This window comes from Panthera leo, chromosome D2 (genome assembly GCF_018350215.1).
Source record: "Panthera leo isolate Ple1 chromosome D2, P.leo_Ple1_pat1.1, whole genome shotgun sequence".
NCBI classification, from domain to species: Eukaryota; Metazoa; Chordata; class Mammalia; order Carnivora; family Felidae; genus Panthera; species Panthera leo.
Window position 1 is genome coordinate 15,273,064 of NC_056689.1, and position 24,027 is coordinate 15,297,090.

Genomic DNA, 24,027 nt, shown 5'->3' on the forward strand with positions numbered 1-24,027 from the left:
CAGGCACTCTCAGCCAACAGAGCAAGGGAATATATGTGTGTATACCCATGTATAGACACATATCTAGAAATAATTCTGCATGTGACCACTTGTGTCTACATTAAGTGAAACATGAGTTCTTACTGATATCTCCGAGTTGAATCCATTACCACAGGGATCATTCCGGCCAGTCGCCCTTGCTTACTGTTACTTCCCACTCCATCAGCGAGAAACCTGACTTCTACCATCTGTTGTACATTTAGTTAACTGTTTAGTTCTAGTGTGTGTGTATAGTCATTTCATACTTGCCAACCTGTGCCCCCCATGGGAAACAATCTTATCAACTAGAGCACAGTGCTCAAGTACAGTGTAGTTCCTTTTTGCCTTTAGTCTTACAGATTCCACTCATTTTCAAAGTTACTTGAGTCAGCACCTTGTTCCTCCACCACCCTTGGTGAGGTTATTTCATACATTTATACCGTAGTTACATTGTTTTGTCACTGTCTGCATTCCATTTGGAGATCTCCAACCTCCTAGATGATGTTAAAAAATTTGCATACATTAAGTTTTCTCGTGTGATAAATTCCTGTGGAATTTAACAAATCTATAATTGCATGCATACATTATTAGGGTATCTTACAAAATAATTTGCCCTAAAAAATCCCGTGTGCTTCATCGATTCATTCGTCTCTCCCCTTCTCAAAACTCTGGCAACCATTGATATGTTTACCACTGCTTCAGTTTTGTCTTTTTCAGCAAATCATATAATTGGAATCATATGCCTTTTCACATGGGCTTCGTCCACTTAGCAGTATACATTAATGATTTATCTGTGGCTTTGCATGGCTTTGGCTTGAGAGCTCGTTCCTTTTTATTGTTGAATAGTATTCTGTCGTATGGATGTTTATCCGCTCACCTATTGAAAGAAATCTTGGTTTTTCTAGTTTTTGGTGATTATGAATAAAGCTGCTATGAACATTTGTCTGCAGGTTTTGTGTAGACTTAATTTTCAGTTAAGACGGATAAATACCTGATAGCCAAATTAATGGCAAAAGTATGTCTAGTTTTGTAAGAAATTGCCAAATTATCTTCCAAAGTGCTGTATACTGTTCTGCATTTTTGCCACAATGGATGAGAGTTCTTATTGTTCCTCTACCTCACATAATTTACGCTGTCAGTTTTGGGGGTTTTGGCAATTCTAGTAGGTATTTATAGTGCCATCTCCTTTTCATTTTCATTTCCCTAAAGACAAGTGCTGTTGGTGTTGTCATATACTTATTTGCCAACTGTATATCTTCTTTGTTAGAGTGTCCAGATTTTTTTGCCCGTTTTAAAATTGGTTTATTTTCTTATTGTCGAGTGTAAGAGTTCTTTGCATTTTGTGGCTACAAGCCCTTTATTAGATATATGTTCTCTGGGCTTGTCTTTTCATAGCATGGTTTTTAGATCTTCTGTGGTGTTCCTCTAGGGTAGAAGAGGTTATTTACTAAATTTTTCTTGCCCTGCTAGGCTGCCCTTTTCCTGGTCATTTGGCTAGAGAAAGCAGACATTTTTTTTTTAATTTTCGGCTTTTTTGGTTTATGTCTCTTGACATTTCTGAATTGCTGGCTTGCTTAGCTCTAAATTTGCGAAATGCGTGGTCAAAAGAAAACCCAGGGCGGGCGCCTGGGTGGCTCAGTCGGTTAAACTTCCGACTTCGACTCAGGTCACAATCTCGCGGTCCGTGAGTTCAAGCCCCGCATCGGGCTTTGGGCTGATGGCTCGGAGCCTGGAGCCTGCTTCCGATTCTGTGTCTTCCTCTCTCTCTGCCCCTCCCCCGTTCATGCTCTGTGTCTCTCTGTCTCAAAAATAAATAAATGTTAAAAAAAAAATTAAAAAGAAAAAAAAAAAGAAAATCCAGGGAACTCAGTACCATTTATTCCCCCAGATCCCAGGGCCCTTAGCTGGTTTCCCCTTTTCTCTCCAACTTTCAGAGTCTTCTTAGGTTTATTTAGTAAGCCATTTTCAAGATTTTCAATTGTATTTAACAGGAGCAATAGAGAAAGATATGTACTTCCTGCTCCCCAAAGTGGAAGCCTATGATGTACACTTTAAACTAATCTAAATCCATCATCAAATGATGCTATAATGCTTCACTTTCTAACTCAAGTACCTTTTAACAGAATATTTTCAACTTCTCCTTCCTGTCCTTCCAACACAGTAGTTACTCATTTCTTTATCCACATTTTAAAATCACCCAATGCATTATTCCTATTATTTCTTTAAACAAAAATTATATTTTATATCAATTGTAAAATAACAATAATAAAATATTTTACTTTACCTTCACTTCTTTCTTTATATAGATTTAAGTTTCTGACCTGTATCATTTTCCTTCAGCATGAAGAAATTTTAACATTTCGTGCAGGGAAGGTCAGCTGGTAATGGATTTCCTCAGGTTTTGTTTACAGAATCTTTACTTTTTCCCCTTCAATTTTGGAGAATAATTTTGTTGGATGTACAGTTCCAGGTTGGCAGGGTTTTTTCTATCAACACTTCAATAAATATTTCACTCCACTTTCTCCATGCTTGCATGAATTCTAATGAGAAATCTGTTCGAATTTCTTTGTTCTTCTATATGTAAAGTATTTTTTCCTCTGGATTTCAAGATTTTTCTCCTTTTTGGCTTTCTGAAGCTTGACTATGACATGCGTAGGGGTGTGTGTGTGTGTGTGTGTGTGTGTGTGTGTCCGTCCAATCTTGCTTGGTTCTTTGAGTTTTCTGGGTTTGTGTTTTGGTATCTGTCATTAATTTTGGAAGTTCTTGGCTGTTATTCAAATATTTCTTCCACTCTTTCTTCTTCCTCTGGTATTACAATCACACACGTTACACCTTTTCTTATTGTCCCGCAGTTCCTAGATATTTTCTTTTTGTTTCATTTTGTTTTTCTGTTTCCATTTCAGTTAGGGAAATTTCTATCGACATATCTTCAAACTCACTGATTCTTTCCTTGACCATGTCCTGTCTATTGATGAGTCTGATAAAGGCATTCCTTTTTGCTGTGATCGTGTTTTTAATTTCTAACGTTTCCTTTATGCTTTCTTAAAGTTTCCATTTCTTTGTTTATACTGGACACCTGTTCTTGCGTGCTATCTACTTTTCCATTAGAGCTCCAAACATATTAATCGGTTATTTTGTATTCCCTGTGTGATCATTCCAACATTTGTGTCGTATCTGAGTCTGGTTCTGGTTCTTCCTTTGCCTCTTCTGACTGTTTTTCCTCGCCTTTTGGCACACCCTTAATTTTTTGTTGAAAGCAGGACATGTTGTATCACGCAATAGAAACTGAGGTGCATATGCCTTTAGTGTGACGATTTCTGTTAATCCGATTGGGAGAGGGACTATGTTTAATGTTTGCTGTAACTGTAGGTCCCAGATGCTTCAACTTCTTCTAATGTCCTTGTTTTCGTCTCTTCTTGATTTTTGACTTCACTAAAATCTCAGAGAGAGTTGTGTCTTGTGTTATTTTAGCAGTAACCTAGTGTTACTATACTGGATCATTGTTGGTGTGTTGGTAAGGCATGGAGCGGGTGGGCGGGGGTGGGGAGAGTATTCTATTATCTTCCAATTAAATCTCAGTCTCTTATTGGACCCGTGTCTCTGGGCTGGGATCTTCATAAGTGTTTCCAGAATGGTGTAGCTTTTTTTTCCTCCCAGTGCACTATACTCCCTTTGCTGGTAGTAGCATTCTTAATCTATTTCTTTAAAGCCCTGACTCTGTTGCTGTGTTTTTTCCTCTTTTAGGTGAGGTAAGCTGGAGAGGGAGGGATTCCCTCCCCCTAACTCGGATAAGGCTCAGGCAAAGCCCTTTGCCCTTCTGCTTGGGCCATTGTGTTTCGCAGTGGTTAATCTCCTCCCCCTGCCAGACCCCTGAAGAGATTTTTCTTGGCTCTCCATCTCGAGGACCTATTGGGATTTCTGGGGTAGAAAAGAGGGAGGGCCCCCTAAGACTGTGGCGCCCTGGGGTTTCTAACTCTCATGCTGATCCACACTCAGCCTCTAGCAGTTTGCTAGAATCACCATGAAGTGTTCCTACCAGTTTCATGGCTCTAGAAGCTTCTGCCCCAGACGAGCAGGGCTCAATGAATCTTTCAGAGAGGCAGCTTTCCCTGTGACATCAGTTGTCTGATGGGTCGAGAAGACATTGCGTTTCAGTTTGCTTAGCCTTCTCTTGTGGCAAAAGTGGGAATGACAACTCTTAATGTTTTTTCATTGTTGGAGCTGAAACTAGAAGTCTCTCAAGTTTTTCTTTTAAAACAAACCCCGGGGGGCGCCTGGGTGGCTCAGTCGGTTAAGTGGCCGACTTTGGCCCAGGTCATGATCTCGCGGTCCGTGAGTTTGAGCCCCGCGTCGGGCTCTGTGCTGACAGGTCAGAGCCTGGAGCCTGTTTCAGATTCTGTGTCTCCCTCTCTCTGACCCTCCCCCATTCATGAGCTGTCTCTCCCTGTCTCAAAAATAAATAAACGTTAAAAAAAAAATTAAAAAAAAATAAAACACACCCCGGATCTTGTCCCTGCTCAGAACCGTGACGTGGCTCCCCGTCTCTCGCAGAGTAAAAGCCAAATCGCTGGCACTAGCCCGCAGACCAATGCCAGTTGGGTCCCCATCACTGCTCTGACCTCTTTTTCTCCTCTCCTCCTGTTTAACCCAGCTTGCCTTGCTTTTCCTCCACCGTGCGAAGCATGCTCTCGTGGGGACCCCTTGTTCTAGCTGTTTCTCTGGTCTAAAAATGCTCCTCCCCACGTGTCCGCTAGACTCACCCCACCAGATCTGTCCGGGCTTTGCTCAGATATCACCTTCTCAGTCAGCCCCACCATCGTATTGCAGCTCGGCCTGCTCTGTCTACCCTCCGCCAGCCCCCCCACCCCAGGCCTTTTACATGGAACTTTTGGTGAGAGCGTCCACCACCTTCTAGCTGGCTCTGTCATTGGCTTGTTTATCATTTTATTACCCCTCCCACTGGAATGTAAATTCCATGAAGGCAAAGACCTTTGCCTGTTTTGTGTACTGATACGTCCCAATTTCCAGATGAGGGTCAGGCGTGCGGTGGTGTAGGATAAACGTCTGTGTAATGTTGAAAGTTGCCCTTGTGCACCAGCTGTCCAGTAATTCACCCACAGTCACTCTCTCTGAGAGTGACTTAGGAGTGCGGGTCGCACTTGAACTTGGTCCCAGGCCCACTCTGCCCGAGGCCAGGAGTACAGAATGGTTTGCAGGCAGTTGACAAAGCCACCGTCCAGGCTCTCGGGGACACGTGTTCACTTGCAGTGGCCCCCCCAGGATGGCTCAGGAGAAAATTGTCACAAGCTCTGCCCTGCATCTGGAAACAAAGAACGTGGTCCAATATGTTCGGGTTCCCAAAGAAATTGGAAATTCCTCAAGTGGTAGAACCATGGGGACATTTATTTGTTCCCTACTTCCCGCAACATCTAACAAAACGCAGGGTCGCCCTGATTACCCAAGCTGTATCCGTTGAAATCAGTTGAGAGGTGAGAAATGGAAAAGCTGGTTTTTGAAAAATGAAGTCTAAGCTTGGACGTGGCGATCGGATGACATTTTATTGTTCTAGAGAGATGATGATTCACAGTGCAGGGGCAGAGGAGTGTGTGGGAGGAGAAAAGGTTATTTAGACTGAGCATATGGGTCACTCCGAGTTCCCTCTTCAGGCTTTTCCTGGTATATATTTTCATTTTCTTGGTTTCCTATAAATCCTGTCTGGCTGTGTCACTGTTGCCTGCCGCCCTGTTCACACTGGGGAGCTAACACATGGCCAGCATCGCTGTCCGCTCTGCTGTGAGTGAGTTGCTTTGTGCTCTATAGTCGGCAGAGCCCCTCTTGCAAAACCGAGGGGTAAATCACCCTGCATGTAGCTGTAGATCTTCCCCAGTGGTGAGAAACTGGTGTCATCCAACTGGCCAGCCCTTTACTGTGTCCTGTAACTTCCGGGAAGGGCCTGAGCAGCCCCAAACATCCTTTGCTTGAGATTTACAGCCTAACACATCAACTTTCTTGGCTTCCACTCCCCAGCACACCGCCCACACATCAAGGAGCGGAGTTTCCCTTAACTCAAACCATGCAAGTTACTGTAATTTATCTCCTGGGAAGAGATAGGGAGCTGAAATGTTCATCTCCTCTGAACCTCTGCCTTCAAAATAGGGATGAGTTTTGCCTCCCCATTTGGGACCTCCAGCCTGGTATGCAAGAGAGAGACCTTTTTCTCCCCCGCCCCCCCCCCCCAGGCTTCCTATATTCTCATGTAAAAGAATGCTATAAAAAACACTTGGATTTAGTAATGTTCAGAGATCTACATAGTTAAGAGTGTCCCTGTTGATATGTTAAATAAGTATTTACAGGCTCTTATTTATTTGTTTATTTATTTATTTATTTATTTATTTATTTATTTATTTATTTTTGATAGAGTGAGTGAGCCAGGGGCAGAGGGAGGGAAGGAGAGAGAGAGAATGCCACCAGGGGCAGAGAGAGACAGAGAGGGAAAGAGGGAATGAGAGAGAGAATCTCCTGAAGGCTCCACACTGTCAGTGTGGAGCCCAAAGAGGGGCTCAAACTCACAAACCGTGAGATCTTGAGCTGAGCCAAAGTCAGATGCTGAACTGACTGAGCCACCCAGGCGCCCCCAGGCTCCCATTTATTTAAGGTCTGCAGCTTTCTCCCCCGAAGAAGGCTGTTCCCTGGCTCAGTGTTGCAGCCCCTCCCATCAGGGCAGTGGTGATGCGTCTTTGTGTAGACAGATTCTTGAAGAGCCACGGCTGATGAGTCTTCCCAGGAGTAGGGGAGTGATGTGTGCTGAAGGCACGCAAAACCTACTTGAGTAGCTTCAGAGGATTCAGGAGATGTGATGACTCTAGACTCCCTTCACTGACAGAATTCTGAAAACCTCCCTTACTTGGTGGGGAGCAGTGCCCTCCTTAAAGCCCTCCTTAAAATGCTTTCCAGAGGGAGAGCTTAATTTGGTTGAGTCAGGCAATATTTTCCTTACAAGGCTGACAATCCTTTACTGGCTGGGGGCTTCTGGTTCTACAGGATCACACATGAACCTGTGGATTCCAAATAGTGTCTTTTACCAGGTGCCCATACTGAGGACAAGAACTTCAAGGTCACAGACTTACTTTTCTTCCTTCCTTCCTTCCTTCCTTCCTTCCTTCCTTCCTTCCTTCCTCTTTCTTTCTTTCTTTCTTTCTTTCTTTCTTTCTTTCTTTCTTTCTTTCCTTCCTTGAGCTGCCAGTTTTGGAAATACTTTGATGGACCAAACCACAATGCTTCTGCCTGAAGGAAGGGTCCTGATGATTCTGAGATGGTTGCCATGTAAGTTTAAAATCTCCAGAAAGAAAAGGAAAGTGAATTGCTCCTCTTATAAGGAAAATCCATGGCTGTTGCAAAGATCTGGCATGTGAATGGAAGCAACAAGAAAATTTCCACTGAACGCATGCCAGCTATAGTCGCGGGTTATATATCACTTGATGAGTTGGGGAACCTCCTGAAGCTTTCATTGACTCATTGTTTCACTTTCTGAAAAGCACTTGCTGCACATACATCCACTGTGTGCCTATATTACCTACCTGCCGGAAGGTGAGTCTACAACATAAAGAATACTCAGTGCCTGCTGCCAATGTGTATACACTCCAGCGGGGGACAAAGGAGATAAAAACATGTAAGAAGTACCTTTGAAACAATCTCGAAAGGGCAATAAACAAAGTAACATATTTGTTGAGCACTTAATACATGCTGAGTCCTACAATAAAAACTTACCTGGATTATCTCATTTAATCTGCGCAATACATTTCTGAGATACGTACCATTATCGTATCCACTTTGCAGATGAGAAAACTAAGTCTCAGTGGAGCGAAACTTGCCAAAGATCACGCAGCTAGTGAGAGGCAGAGCTGGGATGGGAACTCGGGTCTGTATGACCGCCAAGCCCACTCTTGAAACCAGGATGCTGTGCCTCTACTTGGTGTGTGATTTGAAGTTAGAAGCCACAGATAGAGGAGACCTCCAGAGGGAGCAACTAATTAAGGCAATGGGGAGAAAGGTCACAGGAAGCACTTTGGAGAGATGTCACTGTGAACTACTTTTTAATTCCATTTTCCTTCTGTTGACTTGTTATTTATGGCCCTCATTGTAACTCCTTGCTCTTACATTAAAAATGCAAACCTTTAATTCATCGGAATGTACTTTCGAATAATAATATACCACTTCCTGTGTAGCGTAAGGAATTTCAATAGTTTCCCTTCCCATTCTCTGTGCTCTTGTTGTGCGTTAATTTTACATATGTGATAAATATGCAACATGCATTTAATTTTACATGTGTGATAAACACGTAAATAAATGGGAGCCAGTAATTTTGCTTTAGAGCCAAATTGCTCCTTTAGAGCAATTGAAAACAAGAAAAAAATTTATTTTATTGCCACTTATTCCATTTCTGATGCTCTATTTCTTTGCGTAGATCCAGGTTTCCAAACTATATCATATTTCTTGTGCCTGAACTTCCTTGAAGAGTTCTTGGAGTATGGGTCTATATGAACTTGGTCAGTTCTGTTTGTCCGAGAAAGTATTTCTCTTTATTTTTGAAAGATATTCTCACTGGGTATAGGATTTTATCTTGACAGTCCTACCTGCCCCTCCCCCCACCACCCTTAAAAATGTCATTCCTTTCAGCACTTAGTACTTAAAAAATGTCACATCATTACCATCTGCCTTACATGGTTTCTACTGTGAGTCTCCTGTAATTTTTACTGTGGCTTTTTTTTATGTAACGTGTCTTTTTGTCGTTGTCGTTGCCTCCAAGATTTTCTCTTTGTTGTTTTCAGCAGATTCACTAGGTCATGCCTAGTTGTTGTGTGAGTGTTTGTCCTCCGTGTCATCTGAGCTTGGCGTCTGTCATTATTCTGAACATTTCTTGGCCGTTACTTCTTCAAATACTTCTTTTGTCCTCCTGTTCTCTTCCTGAGGTTCAAACTATGCATATGTTAGATAGTTTGATATTGTTATGCAGCTTTTAAATCCTCAGTAATATTTCCTCTTAAGTTTTTAATTCCAGTTAGTTAACATACAGTGTTGCATTAGTTGCAGGTGTACAATATGGGGATTCCACAGTTCCCTACAATACCTGGTACTCATAATAAGGTGCATTCCTTAATCCCCATCTCCCACCCACCTCCGCTCAGGTGACCATCAGTTGGTTCTCTACAGTTAAGAGTCCGTTTCTTAATTTCTCTCTCTCTCTTTTGTTTCCCCTTTGCTCATTTGTTTTGTTTCTTAAATTCCACATAGGGGTGAAATCATGTGGTATTTGTCTTTCTCTGACTGACTTATTTCATTTAGCATAATACCGTCTAGCTCCATCCTCGTCATTGCAAATGGCAAGATTTCATGCTTTTTTTATCGCTAGGTAATATTCCATTGTATTTATGTACCACATCTTTTTTTAAAGTTTATTTATCTTGAAATAGAGAGCAGGGGAGGGGCAGAGAGAGAAAGAGAGAGCGAGAGAGAATCTCAAGGAGGCTCCGCACTGCCAGTGCAGAGCCCAATGCAAGACTCGAACTCATGAACTGTGAGATCATGACCTAAGCCAAAATCAAGACTCGGATGCTTAACTGACTGAGCCACCCAGGCCCCCATCACATCTTTTTTTATCCGTTCTTGATTGATGGATACTCAGGCTGCTTCCATAAAGTGGCTATTGTAAATGATGCTGGTATAAACATAGGGGTGCATGTATCCTTTTGAATTAGTGTTTTTGTATTCTTTGGGTAAATATCCAGTAGTGCAATTACTGGATCATAGGGTGGTTCTATTTTTAACTTTTTGAGGAACCTCCATACTGTTTTCCACAGTCACTACACCAGTTTGCATTCCTACCAACAGTGCACTAGTGTTCCCTTCTCTCCACATCCTCTCCAACACCTGTTGTTTCTTTTGTTGTTGGTTTTAGCCATTCTGACAGGTGTGAGGTGGTATCTCATTGTGGTTTTGATTTGCATTTCCCTGATGATGAATGAGGGTGAGCATCTTTTCATGTGCCTGTTGGCCATTTGGATGTCTTCTTTGGAAAAGTGTCTATTCATGTCTTTTGCCTATTTCTTCATTGGGTTATTTGGTTTTTGGGTGTTGAGTTTGATAAGTTCTTTTTAAATTTCCAATACTAACCCTTTTTCTGATATGTCATTTGCAAGTATAGGTTTCCCATTCCTTAGGTTGCCTTTTAGTTTTGTTGATTGTTTCCTTTGTAGAGAAGCTTTTTATTTTGATGTAGTTCCAATAGTTTATCTTTGCTTTTGTTTCTTTTGCTTTGGGAGACATATCTAGAAAAAGCTTGCTACAGCCAATGTCAATGAAGTTACTGCCTGTGGGATTTTTATGGCTTCAGGTCTCACATTTAGGTCTTTCATCCATTTTGAATTTCCTTTGGGTATAGTGTAAGAGTACTTTCTTTTTTGAATTCATTCAGTTTTATCTTTGTGTTTCAGTTTAGGTCATTTCTGTTGACCTGTCTTCAAGTTCATCGATTCTTCCTTTGACTCTGTTAGTGTGATGAGCTTGTTGAAAGCATTCAATGTCTCTGTTATGGTGTTTCCATTTCTATCATTTCCATTGGAGTCTTTCTTTTATAGTTTCCATCCCTTTGCTGAAATTACCCATCTAATCCTTCATATTGTACACTTTTGCTGTCAGAGCCCTTAACATATTCATCATAGTTCTTTCAACTTTCCTACCAGATAGTTCCAGCCTAAATGTCATATCTGACTCTTGCTCTGTTACTTTGTCTTTTAGGAGTGCATTTTTTTTCTTCCCTTTTTGTATACCTCATAATTTTTTTTGGTTGAAAGCTAGACATCTTGTGGAGGACCATAGAGAATAAAGTAAAAGTTTTTATGCCTGGAACTGAGCATGCCTTTCCTTCTGGTAGAGATTTAGTGCAGAGCTATGCCTGCTGTCTGTATCTCAAACCCTGTTTACTCTGCCCTCAGTTATCCTGGGCAGAGGGCAGTGTCACAGTCTGCCATAGTCTGTCATAGTCTCACACCCCGCTCTGTATGTGGCTAGGGGCCCATTGCAGACCATATACCACCCCAGAGGTCAAAGTCCAGTGAGTGCACTGGGTTAACAGCCACTTTGCTGGGTTTGTATGATGTCTCAGATAAGTGGATGCAACTTTCTCCAGCAGTGTTTTTTTTTAATGTTTATTTTTTGAGAGAGAGAGAGAGAGAGAGAGAGAGAGCACAAGTGGGAGAGGGGCACAGAGAGATGGAGACACAGAATCCAAAGCAGGCTCTAGGCTCTGACCTGTCAGCCCAGAGCCAAATGCAGGGCTGGAACTCATGGACCACGAGATCATGACCTGAGCTGAAATCGGACACTTAACCAACTGAGCCACCCAGGTGCCCATCCAGCTGTGGTTTTAAGTTAACTTTTGCAACCTAGATGTCTATCAGTAGTGTAATGATTCAATAGATTGTCTGGCCAAGCAATGGAGTGTTAGGCAGCTAGTTAGGTGTTAGGTAGAGTAGTTTGTACTGATGTTGGACATATGAGGTAGAGGCATCAAGTTTCAGAGGAGTGGATATTATTAATCCAATTTATTTTTATTTTTATTTATTTTAAAGTTTATTTATTTATTTTGAGAGATTGAGTGTGTGTGTGTGCATGCAAGCAGGGGAAGGGGCAGAGAGAGAGAGGTAGAGCGAGAATCCCAAGCAGGCTCTGTGTTGTTAGCATGGAGCCCAACATGGGACTCAATCCCACAAACCGTGAGATCATGATCTGAGCCAAAATTAAGAGTTGGACACTTAACCGACTGAGCTGCCCAGGCACCCCTTAATCCAATTTAAATATAAATATATATATATATATATATATATATATATATATATATATATATATATATGTGTGTGTGTGTATATATATACATATATATATATACATATGTATATATATACATATATGCATTTGTACACATGCATGTGTAGAAAATGCCAAGAAGGATAACTCCTCAGCCATCATTAACTGGTAGTTAGATCAGAATGAGACGGGTAACCAAACTTTTTTGCTTACACTTTATGTAATTCTGAACTACTTGGTATTTGAAAAAAAATTTTTAATGTTTACTTATTTTTGAGAGAGACAGACAGACAGACAGAGTCAGAGTGTGAGCAGAGGAGGGGCAGAGAAAGAGGGAGACGCAAAATCGGAAGCAGGCTGCAGGCTCTGAGCTGTCAGCACAGAGCCTGACACGGGGCTCAAACCCACAAACCATGAGATCATGACCCGAGCCGAAGTTGGACGCTTAACCCACTGAGCCACCCAGGTGCCCCTGAACTACTTGGTATTTTTAAAGTGAGACTGTATTATTACATTTTTATTAAAAGCAGCATAAATTTTGAAAGTCTAGGTGCTTAAAGCAGAAAGCTTTCATTATATGGAGCATCACTGTATGAATCACCTTGTTTCTTTGTGCACGAGACTGAGGGAATGTTCGTACGAGTATAAAATCTCAGGAGAGTACATTAGATGTACTGGAGGCACGTGGTGGATGGCTTGGGCAGGAGCGCATTCAAATTGCCAGAGCAAAGCTGCCTCACAGCTGCATGTAAGAGTATTATTTGCTTCTCATATTAAAATGCTACATGTGTCCAGGCAGCACCCTGTGTCCTGATAGAGGCTTTTGAACTTGTTCCTTGCACCCTCTTCCTAAAGGCAGTATTTGCCACCCATGGGATTGTGGTGGACCTTCGAGAGGAAGGAAGCCCCCTTAAATCAAACAATCCAAGAAACTGCCTTTTCTGAAATAAAATCCAAAACAAAGACCAGAAAACTCTATCCTATATAGAATAATTGAATGAAGGCTCCCACAAGAAATGGAAAGGATTAAGGAAGGAATGGAAAAGGAAGGCAGGATGTCTGCATAAACTACCATATTTCTACTGCTTCACTCCAAGGTCAGTTTGCTTAAAGAACAAAGGTCACACTCTCAGTGGTTACTCTCATCATCTCCTGTTTCTTCCACCTTGAGTTGGTCCTTGTCTCCCTCTTCAGGGACGCACCACCCCAGCTACCTGCACCCTCACTCCTGCTGTCCACCAGAAGCAGAAACACACACCACCCGTAGATGCTGGGTTACCGTTAATTCCCAGTTCCCAGGGGTCTTGACAAGACCTTTTAGTTTTGTGCCTTCATAGCTCTTGGTAGCTTATAAAATTTCAATGTGCCATGGTGACTTCGTTTGCATTTATGGATACTCTAATTAGCAGTTATGAAATATGACTAATACTTTCTTTCATGTTCTCCTAGGGGTCTGAATTTATCTGGCTGCATAAAGTTGGCTAATCAAAGCATCAGGGCATTTTCGTTTAGTAGCTGCACATTCATTTGCCTAAGTAGGCAACCCCTGCTGGGTACTCTCATCCTGCATCACTCCTATTTCTCTCCTCAGTTAAACAATTTTCCAAACTGCACTTAATAGATGATAAACTATAAACTAGTTTTAGTCTCCCTTAATGGTTCTCTTTTCACTTTTCTGGTGGAGGCTAATCAAATTCATCTCATTTGATACCTCTTGCCTGAGTAATTCTGATATTTTACGTTTTACTGTTAAGTGTGGTGTTGAATGTAATATGGCACTGATGTCCTTTATCAGGTTTAAGAAGAACTCTTTTATTACTAGATTAGAAGGGATTCGATTCAATAAGTGTTGAGTTTATTTTTCAACATCCTGCCTGTACGAATTGAGCATCATATGGTCTTTTGGTTTTAACTTTCTTCATGTTGTGAATTATATTCACATTTTTCTAATCTTAAACTGTTAGAAGATGAAATTTGATCGGGATTATTTTTAAACATTTATAGATTCATTTTGTAAATATCTTATTAAGGAGTTCTATATGTATATTAATAGATAAGAACATCTGTATTTTCCTTTCTTGTGATATTCTTACTCATTTTTTTGTATTAAAAATTTCCTCCCAATATAACCTTTGTGATTTTTCTAAGATGCACATTGTAAGGCTATATCTTTTCCTCTACAAAGTGCTTTAGCTGAGCCCCACAAGTTATGATTGGTCTTACTGCTTTTAATTGTCATTCATTTTTTATTTTTTTTTATGTTTTATTTTTTATATTCGAGAGAGAGACAGAGCGTGAGTGGGGGAGGGGCAGAGAGAGAGGGAGACACAGAATCCAAAGCAGGCTCCAGGCTCCAAGCTGTCTGCACAGAGCCCCACGCGGGGCTCAAACTCACAAACCGTGAGATCATGACCTGAGCTGAAGTCGGACACTTAACCGACTGAGCCACCCAGGTGCCCCTGTTGTCAATCATTTTTAAGTATTTTCTATGTGTTACCATTTATTTTTAATTCATCGGTATTGGTTTTTTTGATGTTATGTCTGAATGCAAAATTGGTGATGATTGCTGCTATTATTTTGCCATCATTTTATTATTGACAATGTAATTGCAATATATTTTGCATATTAATTCTTAGCAGTGTTTAAGACTTCTTTTGAAGTAAGTCATCAACTCTTTTAAGTGTACGTATGCTTGAACATTATATTCGTCTCTTTCGGTCGGCTGCAGGATTTTAATACACATATCTCTTAGACAAAGCTTATGAATTCTGTTGGTCAAATGTTTTATATGCTTTTTTACTTGTCTACTTAAACTATCATTTTCTGAGATGCATGTCCTAAAAGTCTCCCCTTCTGATTGTAGATTTGTAATCTTGTAATTCTGTTCATTTTGATTTTAGGTATTTTGAAACTATTTGGCTAAGTGAGTTCATTCCAATTATGTCATCTTCCTGAGAACTGTTCTCTTTTATCATGATGTACTGATCTTTTTCCTTTTTTGAGTGAAAGCCAATTTTGTCTAATATGAATATAGTGAAGCAAGTTTTCTTTTGATTGGGATTTACCTGGTATCTTTATTTTTTCCCACCCTTTTACCTAAAAGGTTCTAAGTCATTTTAATATTTCTTATAAAAGCAAGACTTTTTAATACAGATGGAGAATCCCTATATTTGAATATTTAATCAGTGATTACTGATATGTTTGTACTATTTTCTGTCCTATTTTTTGTTTCATATGTATGCTTCTTCTTTGTCCCCTCGCCCCTTCTTTCTGCCTTCCATTGAATGGAATAGACTTTTTTTAAAATTCCTTTTCTCCTCTAGTGTTTTGGAAGTTGAATATTGTGTTTCTGGTCCTTCAATGCAATGAATTGCAATGTGTGGTTCCCAAGTAAGCAGCGTCACCATCACCTGGGAAGTTATCCTTGGGCTCCACCCTAAACCTACTGAGTCAGAACCTCTGCCGGTGGGAACCAGAATCTTTGTTTTACAGGCTCTCTGGGTGATTCTGACACACAGCAAAGATCGAAAACTTAAGTGGTTTAGTGGTTACTCTTAAATTACTAATAAGCACCTGTGATTAGCATATAAAATTAATTAAAATCTCTTCCCTGCTCTCAAACAATCTGAAGATTCGGATTGTTAAATTAAAGGCACTTTAACTCCAGATTCTCCTGTCATATCTTAAATATTTATGATATCAGTACTTGACTACACCTTCAAGTGAGTTACTATCTTTATGACTAATTTTACAATTAATTCCAATATTGACATTCTAACATTTTAGCAGTTTCTTTTCTCACCATTATTCTTGTATGTTCTATCTTCCTTCAGGGTTGAATTTTCTTCTTACTGAAGCACATTCTTTACTTTTTTTTTTTTTTCTGCAAAGCTCTATGAGTAATCAATTCTCTCAGTCTTTGTCTGAAAAGGTCTTTGTTTCCACCTCACACTTAAATGACACTGAAGTTCTGTAAAAATTCTAACCTGATAGTTACTCTTAACACCTAAAAACATTATTTCATTTCTTTTGGCATGTATTTTTGCTATTGAGCAGTCTGCTGTTATCCACAATTTTTTGCAGGTAATCTGTAAAAAAGATTTTTCTTTTTGATTTTGATGTTACGCATTTTCACTATCATATGCAATAAGGAGTGGGTTCTCTTCATTTATTCTGTACGGGACTTGATCAGCTTCTTCAATCAAGGACTCATGTTTTCCTCAGTTCTGGAAAATTCTGAGCCATTTGCCCTTCAGATATTTTTCTTGCCCCTTTCTCTCTGCACTGTCTTTCTGAAACTCCAGTTGGACGTATGTTATGTCTTCTTATTCTGTCATGTATGTTTCTTACCTTTCCAATTAAAAAAAAAATCTTTTAATCTCTCTGTGCTTTGTCTAGGAAACTTACTCAGGTCTTCCATTTCTCTACTTTCTGTTTTGCTGTAACTAATCTGCTTTTAAACCACCTCCTGGGGCTCTTTATTTTAATGACTTCACTTTCTGCTCCTACAACTGATACTTCTTTCTTTTTCAATTCCACTTGTGCATTATTCATATTATGTAACTCTTTTATTATTGTTTACTTTTATGTTGGCTCTTTGCTCATACATTTAGATTGTTTTACATCAGTGCATTGCATAAAATTCTTGGGGTGCTAATAATTTGGTAGTTTATAATTTTCAGTGTGGACTGATCTTCAGGGACTGATCTTTGTTGTTTTGTCTGTGGGGGGCCCATATCTTCTGGTTGTGGAAGTGTCCCTGAAGACTGTGGGCGCATTTACTTTTGCAAGAAAGTGTTGTCATCCTCTCCTACTTTTTATGTTATAGCCACTTGGTTTGGTATTCCCATGCTTCTGGAATAGTTTAAGCTTCAATTCCACTCCCCTGCATTGTGACGGCTAAGGTTTTGGTGTATTGTGGACATTGTGGATGGCAGATTTTTATCTACTGTACACGAGGTAGAAGGCAAGCTTTTTTTGCTATTTCCAAGCACTGATAGGTTGGGTTTTTCCAATTCACTTTTTTTGTGTGTGCATGGCAGCCCTTCAAGTCCATTATAATCCAAGCTCTCAACTCCCAAGGCCCACAGCATCTACCTTTGTATCGTCTTGGGGTCATTCCAGGGTCAGTTCAGACTTACTATTCTCATTTTTAAACTCCCCTTTTGGTTCTGACTGTTGGAGGCTTTCCCTTCTTTTGACTTCAATTATTAATTACATTTTTCCATACAATCTCTTAGATTATTTATATTATTTTTACAGTGGGCTGGTAAGCTTTGTGCATTACCATGCTCCCTGAAGCACTGTAATATTTTGCTAAACTGTGTGCTATTTAATAAGCTCCCAACACATATTGTAGACAGAGGTACAACTAGTTTCTGACCTTCTGAAATTCAGTTTTGGAATCAGTTATAATGCTGCCTGAGTATGTTTATTTGACTTACAAAATTCTAACTCATATAGTCAGCCTTTGTTTGAGACTATTTATGTTTCAAAGGCAATGAACCTGTATTTAAGTATCATATTTGCTGTTATCAATCTGTTACTCTGTAAAATGGTGTTCCATCTCCCCGCAAAATGTGGTATCCCACATTTGAGGTGTCAGTGGCTTTACTTTTTCCATTCCTTCTTGAATACTTTTCTACTCCTCACATCACCACCTGTGCCTCAAAATGTCTGATCGTTTTCCCCAATTCTTTTGTTCCCCAGTGCTTTTAATTCCTCAGCTGGGCTCCTACCTGAATTCATCAACTTGCTTGCCTTAAACCTCCAGATGTCTTCCCGTTTCTCTACCTCCTTCCCAAGCACTCAAGAGCCGCTACTCCCTGTGTTTTCTCTCATTCTTTTTTTTTTTTAATTTTTTTAATGTTTATTTATTTTTGAGAGAGAGAGAGAGAGAGTGCTAGCTGGGGAGGAGCAGAGGAGAGGGAGACACAGCATCCAAAGTAAGCTCCAGGCTCCAACTGTCAGCACAGAGCCCGACATGGGGCTTGAACTTATGAACCATGAGATCATTACCTGAGCTGAAGTTGAACACTTAACCGTCACCCAGGTGCCCCTATTTTCTCTCATTCTGACCTCAGGACACCTTTAACTCAGCAGCTGGTTTCTGGCACTCCGTTCAGCTTTGCATGTCTGCTCAGAGTCAGGCATTAATAATCACAAGTTGCATATCTTTCTAAGAATGAAACTAGCTGAATCTGACAACAAAATGCAAAAAGAAAAAAGAAAAAAAGAAAAGAAAAGAAAAAAAGGAAGGAAGGAAGGAAGAAAGAAAGAAAAGAAAGAAAGAAAGAAAAGAAAAGAAAGAAAAGAAAGAAAGGAAGGAAGAAAGAAAAAGAAAAGAGGTAAGTGATAGAACTAATCTGGGGGATTGAAAGGCTAAGGTTAGGATTTGCAATGGGAAAAAAAATGGTGACTGGGATTGGGAAGAAAAATTCCACTTCATTCAAATGGAATAGCATATGTGTAGCTCCCAAAGATAATGCTCAATATCAAAATGTTCAAAAAGTGTGAGTTATTTTGTTGGCAGGGAAGGAGTCCCCTGAAGAAAGATGGCATACATCTTATTTCCGAATGTAGCAGCAAGGAAATGGGTTGGGCCATCTTTCTTTAGTGACTGTTTTTAGGAGAGCTTGTGAATTTATGCAGTTTGGGTTTCCTGTCTATACTGGAGGTAAACCAGCATTGTCTACACCTAATTGAAAAGATATTTCCAAAAAGGGTCATTGGAAGTGAGACTATTTATGGTGTCTTCCTTTGGCAAACAACCAGAATCATGCCGGTGTGATTTGTATTTGCTCTTTTCCTAGTGTTTTCGGTGGAAAAGACTCAAATGATTTTGTTTTCTCTTCTAGTCCTACTTGGGTAACTTGTGAAGTTTATTGTGCTTTAATAGGGCTGAGATTTAAGATCGTGGAAGCAGAACATTAGAAATGGGATAAGCTTCATAAAAACAGAGGCCTTGAGCTGTCCGTGGAGATGTGCTTTCGTAGCTAATCTAAACGGGATTTCTATCTAAAATCTATCTAAAATTGTGGCAGTGGTAGGCTGTATGTGGCAGTGCTTACTAGAAAGGTGTTAGTGTTGCTCTTTCCCTTGAATCAGTCGTGTCTTGATTGTTTCATGATTTTATACACAATGGCCTAATAGGGTGTAAACTGCCTCTTCATACATGCTTGTCATTAAGGAGCGATAGGTAGCCTTCCTTTTGCACTTAGACACCATCAGCTTCTGAATACCCACAGATTTTCTCATTCTTTCCCTTGATGTCACTCTTGAAGAGGAGGACAAAGTGTAAAGGGAAAATATGAGGTTGGGTCTTTCTAACCTGGACGTACCTCTCCACACGTCTGGAAAGAAGATACAGAAGCCGTGTCCATCCTCTCAGATCTGTGCATTCCAGAAGTGCAGGGAACCCCCAAGCCTGCCTTTGTGTGATCTACTTGCTGCCAGGCTTGTTGGGGGCTATCCTATCTTATTCACTGGGCATGTATACTGAAAGGAACATTCCAGGATGGATCAGAGATCTTTGTCACCATGCACACGGGGAAGAGGTCCCTGATAGGGGCCGTAGCCACATTTGTTGTGTCCACGCTTGTGACCCTGCCCCTTGCCTATCGGCGGGAAAGCCAGGGTAGAGAAGCCGTTCTCCGCTTCTGCACGTCAGCCAGGTTTTCCCTCTGCTGTGTTTAAGAAGGGCTCCCAGCCTCCAGGAAACATCGTTAGGTTCTCAGGCAGAGAACCGGGCAGGAACTTTGACCTCCCGATTTCACATGGGCCAGTGACTGAGCACCCATGTGGCCTCTCGGAGTCTGGTTTCCTCCTCTGGAAACTAGGAGGACCTAGACTTGAGAAGTCTCAAGAAGCTTAGTGAGGAAGGGGGGGGGGGTCCTAGAATTTCCTGATTGTGAGCTAAGTACATCCTCAAGACAAAACATCTGCTTGCCCTAACATTTATTTGTCAAATTCTTATATTGCACTTACAATTGCCAGGTAGTGTTCTAAGCCCTGAACAAAAATGAAGTCATTTAATCGCCAGATGACATTGTAAAGATGCCCACAGCAGATGCCAGCTAGGATTCAAACTCAGGCAGCCTGTCCTCAAGCCCGTGCTCTTAAACATTACACTGTGTTGACGGCTGACCCCTCTAGATCGTGTGCTTTTTCTGTTGGGCTTTGCGGAGGAGATTAAATTACTGTGTCGGGGAGGAATCATAGGTATACAAAGAACCGGCATTCAGGGATTCTTGCTTCTTCAATGAGAACAGCAATGTCTCTTTTATGAGCTGCATATTGAAAATCTTTCACAGAACTTGTATTTTATTCTTCATGATGTTAATGAAAAACACCGAGGCATAGACACAGGAAAGGAGCAAAGATACCTGGGGCCTCAGCTGCAATTAGAGCGTGAACGTGCGTGTGCCTGATTACTGGTTTTGCTTATATGTAAATACAAGTCGCTGTGCTAAGCAAAAAATAATTGTAATAGATTCATTGAATCATAATGCAGCAAAGTTTCACTCAGAGCTTTAAACTTGCAGATGAGCCTTTCCCTGGGGCTGCCTGTGTGATTGTAGTTGCCATGCCTGACCTACTTATCAGCTTTTCACAAGGTGGCTTCACAGCCTCCCAGGATATAGTCATACACCGAAAACCCTACAGGAGTAACTTTCTATAACCCCTGATTCATTGTTAGGGTATCTGGGGGGTCACACATCACATGAGATCATCTTGTCCGTGCTTGTAGTTTTCACCTAGGCATGAGTCACTAGGTTAATTCTGAATAACCAGACTAAGAATCCTTGACAACGGAGTAACGAGAGGGTTTCAAATCCAGCGGCATTTTGTCTGATAGAATTTGGTTAGGCATATAGGAGCAAGTTAAGACAAGACAAGACTCCTCAGGACTTTGGCTTTTGATGTAATCTAGTGTCGGGTGTCCTGTGCTGAGTGTCTGCCTCTTGGTAATTAGCACGTTCCTCCTCTGGTTGGGTTCATGGCGGGGATGAAAGGAAATGATAGCGGCCTTTAAAGAAAACACTCTCTTTTGAAACAGAAATGAGTCAAGGGTTTGAGTCTGTGTTAGAACCTTCTGTCTCACTGTGTACCAGGCATCTATTGACTGGTGGCAAATCAGGTGGTGGGTAGAAGACTACTTTGTGCACCTAAGAGATGCTACCTCAAGCGGACAGCGGAACAAACCGCTGTCCTCCCAACTGTCAGAATGTCTAAGTCACTGTGCCGTCCCATCCAGAGTGGATTCAGGAAGCTTCCACCAACCCCAGGGTCAAAACCAAAGTGGGCTTTATGGACTTGGAAGCCAGCTGCCATCAGCCCTCTGCAGTCGACGCGCGTGAGCAAGCGTAAAGAAAGTGAAAAGTTATCAGCAAAAACCAGACGTCCGAGTTTCTTCCCCAGATTCATATTCCTTTACAGGTATTCATGTGCAAGCCCATCAGCTTTCTCCTCCATCTGTCCTTCTCTCTTTTGCCCTCCCCACTTTCTCTATTTCGTTCCTGCCCCTCTCGCTCTCCCCGCCCCCACTCGGTGGCCCTCCCCCATCCTTCTCTGCACCTCCACTGCGTCGTCGCTGGGTCTGTGAACACACCGAGACCAGGGTTTCGGCTCCTCACCGGGTGCCTCTCACCCCTTCAGGACTCCGTGTTTGCTGTGCCTTCGACAGGACTTTTACCCTTGGTTCATCTTCCGCAGATTGTCCGACAGTACTTAAGTCTGCCCGGGAGTTAGTCTCCAGCACCAGGGGGTTTGTGAGAGAACAGTGAGACAAGAGAGGTGGCAGGAAGATTTGGAGAGGACTGTCATGAGCCTCGTCCGTCTTATTCCACTTTCATGGAACAATTCAGAGCAACCTCATCTTTTGGTTCCAAAATCACAAGGTTGGCCTTTTGCTGGAATGCCAAATCATCTTGGTTCTTTGAATCTTTCCTTAATGGCCCTACTTCCCAACCTTGGCCTTCCTTTCATTGTAGTCTTCTGCTCTCCTACGTAACGCCTGTTGAGCCTAATAAAGAATTCTGGCTTTTTCTTCTCTTTTCACATCCTGGCCTTGGTGAATGTATTTTATTATCTCATGTGCTAGCCAGTCTGGGAACAAACGCCATCGTGCCATTTGAAGCCTCCATTATGGACAAAGAGTGTATAGATGTGGAGTTTGGGGGAACATGCTGGTAGGATACTTCCTGCATGTGGAAGCACCAGAAGTAGAATTCTGCATCTGGGATTCATCAGTTACTTCTTAACACGAAGCAGAGGTTCCCTAGCCAGGCCCCTCCATTCCTGTCCATCCTCGGCACAGCTTCTGAATCTCTAGTCGAAACCTCTGAGCATGTTTCTCCTTTGTGTTCATTCCTACTCCGCATACGGCAACTTCCCAGTACTCAGTTTGGCTTGTGCTGGCTTGTCAAGTGAATGCAACAGCTTCCATATCCTTTCCCGGCTTTCTAAAGCCCTTTGTACCAGGCAGTTCAGTGGCACGGAACTATTTTCTCCAGCAAGAGCCGCTGGAGAGTTTTAAGTCGAACTTAATACCCTAAAGCTCCAATGGTGTCAATGATGATAGGTTTTTGTATGACTCTCCTCCACAAGACCCAATAGGAAGGATGGAACACCAAACTGAGTGAGTGTTCCTCCGGGAAAGGCAGAGGCACACACATACACCACACCTGTCGGCTGGAGTAATTACCCTGGAGGCGTGAACCACTCGGATCATCTTGTTGCTGTTTTAGAGTTTCCTGAAACAGCTGCCTTGCGTTAAGGACAAAGGAAGGTCAGAGCAAGACAAGGAACGGCAGCCTCGCTGCCCCCTCCTCGCTGTAGGTGACCTTGACTCGGCTCCCACCCTGGTTGTCAACGCTGATGAATCTTTCTCTTCTGCTTACAGCTCGAGGACCTGCTTCACAAGCTACAGTTCGTCATGACATACGTGGCTCCTTGGCAGATGGCTTGGGGTTCTTCATTTCACGTGTTTGCTCAGCTCTTTGCAGTCCCTCGTATCCTTTCTGCTTCTATTTTCACCCGCGAGCTGAGATTCACATTTTACGGATGCAAGCTTTTCATTGAACCCTGGCAATAAAAAGATTTGAGAGTCTTTAAGATTACATTTTAATGGGGACATGGGGAGGCACTTTGGATTCCCCTCAGGCCACTTAGCCTTAAAAGATGTTTCTTAATTTTGAACTCTTCCTGCTTCTTAATGCATTTCCAGGATTACTTTATTTTTTTTATTTTGATTCTTTCATTTCCCAAACCCAGATCTGCATTAAGATATCCTGTCTTTTAAATGGAAAGTCACTGCTTAAATAGTTCAGTTAACTTGTGCAAAATTGTGCAAATCGATTTGCTATTATTAAACACTGTGGATAGAGCTGATGTATCTGATATACTGTTATAGGTTATATAACATTATGTTGTGATAGAGTTTGGTAATCACATACTTGAATAATATTCAAAAACTCAGAATTAGATATAAGTAGCGATACCCAAAGTCTCCTAAAGACTAAAAAAAAATAATTTATGATTTTGTTTTGTAGCTGCCCTTAGCCAAGAAGCATAGTTTTATTGTTCGTAGCTTCATTTGGTTTCTTTGTATGTTTTTAATTGTTTCCATAATGATAATTAGTTTTAATGTACTTCAAAATGAATTTGAGATGCTCCGTCTAAAGATTACTTTGACAAGGGGCACCTGGGTGGCTCAGTCAGTTGAGCGTCCCACTTTGGCTCAGGTCATGATCTTGCAGTTCACGAGTTCGAGCCCCGCGTAGGTCTCTGTGCTGACCTGCTCTGAGCCTGCTTTGGATGCTGTGTCTCTCTTTCTCTCCACTCCTCTCCCACTCGCTTTCTGCTTTGCTCTCTCTCTCAAAAAAAAATGAATAAACATTAAAAAAAAATTTTAATTAAAAAAAAAAGATCACTTTGACACAGATAGCTAAATTGTGTGTGTATGTGGAGAGAGAGAGATTAATAAAAAATACTCTTGACAGAGAACATTAAACAAGAATATCCTTGACTTGGGCCTAAAATCTGCCCTCAAATGTTTTCCTTTCCACCTAGTTTATACTTCCTAGCCTTGTACTTTGCACGATGTGTTTCAGGGATTACTTGTATCAGAATCCAGGAGGGGCTTAT

At 41.3% G+C, this 24,027-nt stretch overlaps 1 protein-coding gene across 1 annotated transcript in view; it reads left to right on the plus strand.

The window, feature by feature from the left end:
• Window positions 1–24,027, plus strand: part of PCNX2 (pecanex 2) — a 299,183-nt gene that overhangs the window by 184,776 nt on the left and 90,380 nt on the right. The window contains exon 22 of the mRNA XM_042908044.1: window positions 22,784–22,892. Coding sequence (XP_042763978.1) covers window positions 22,784–22,892 — 109 coding nt within the window. The remainder of the gene's footprint in view (window positions 1–22,783; window positions 22,893–24,027) is intronic.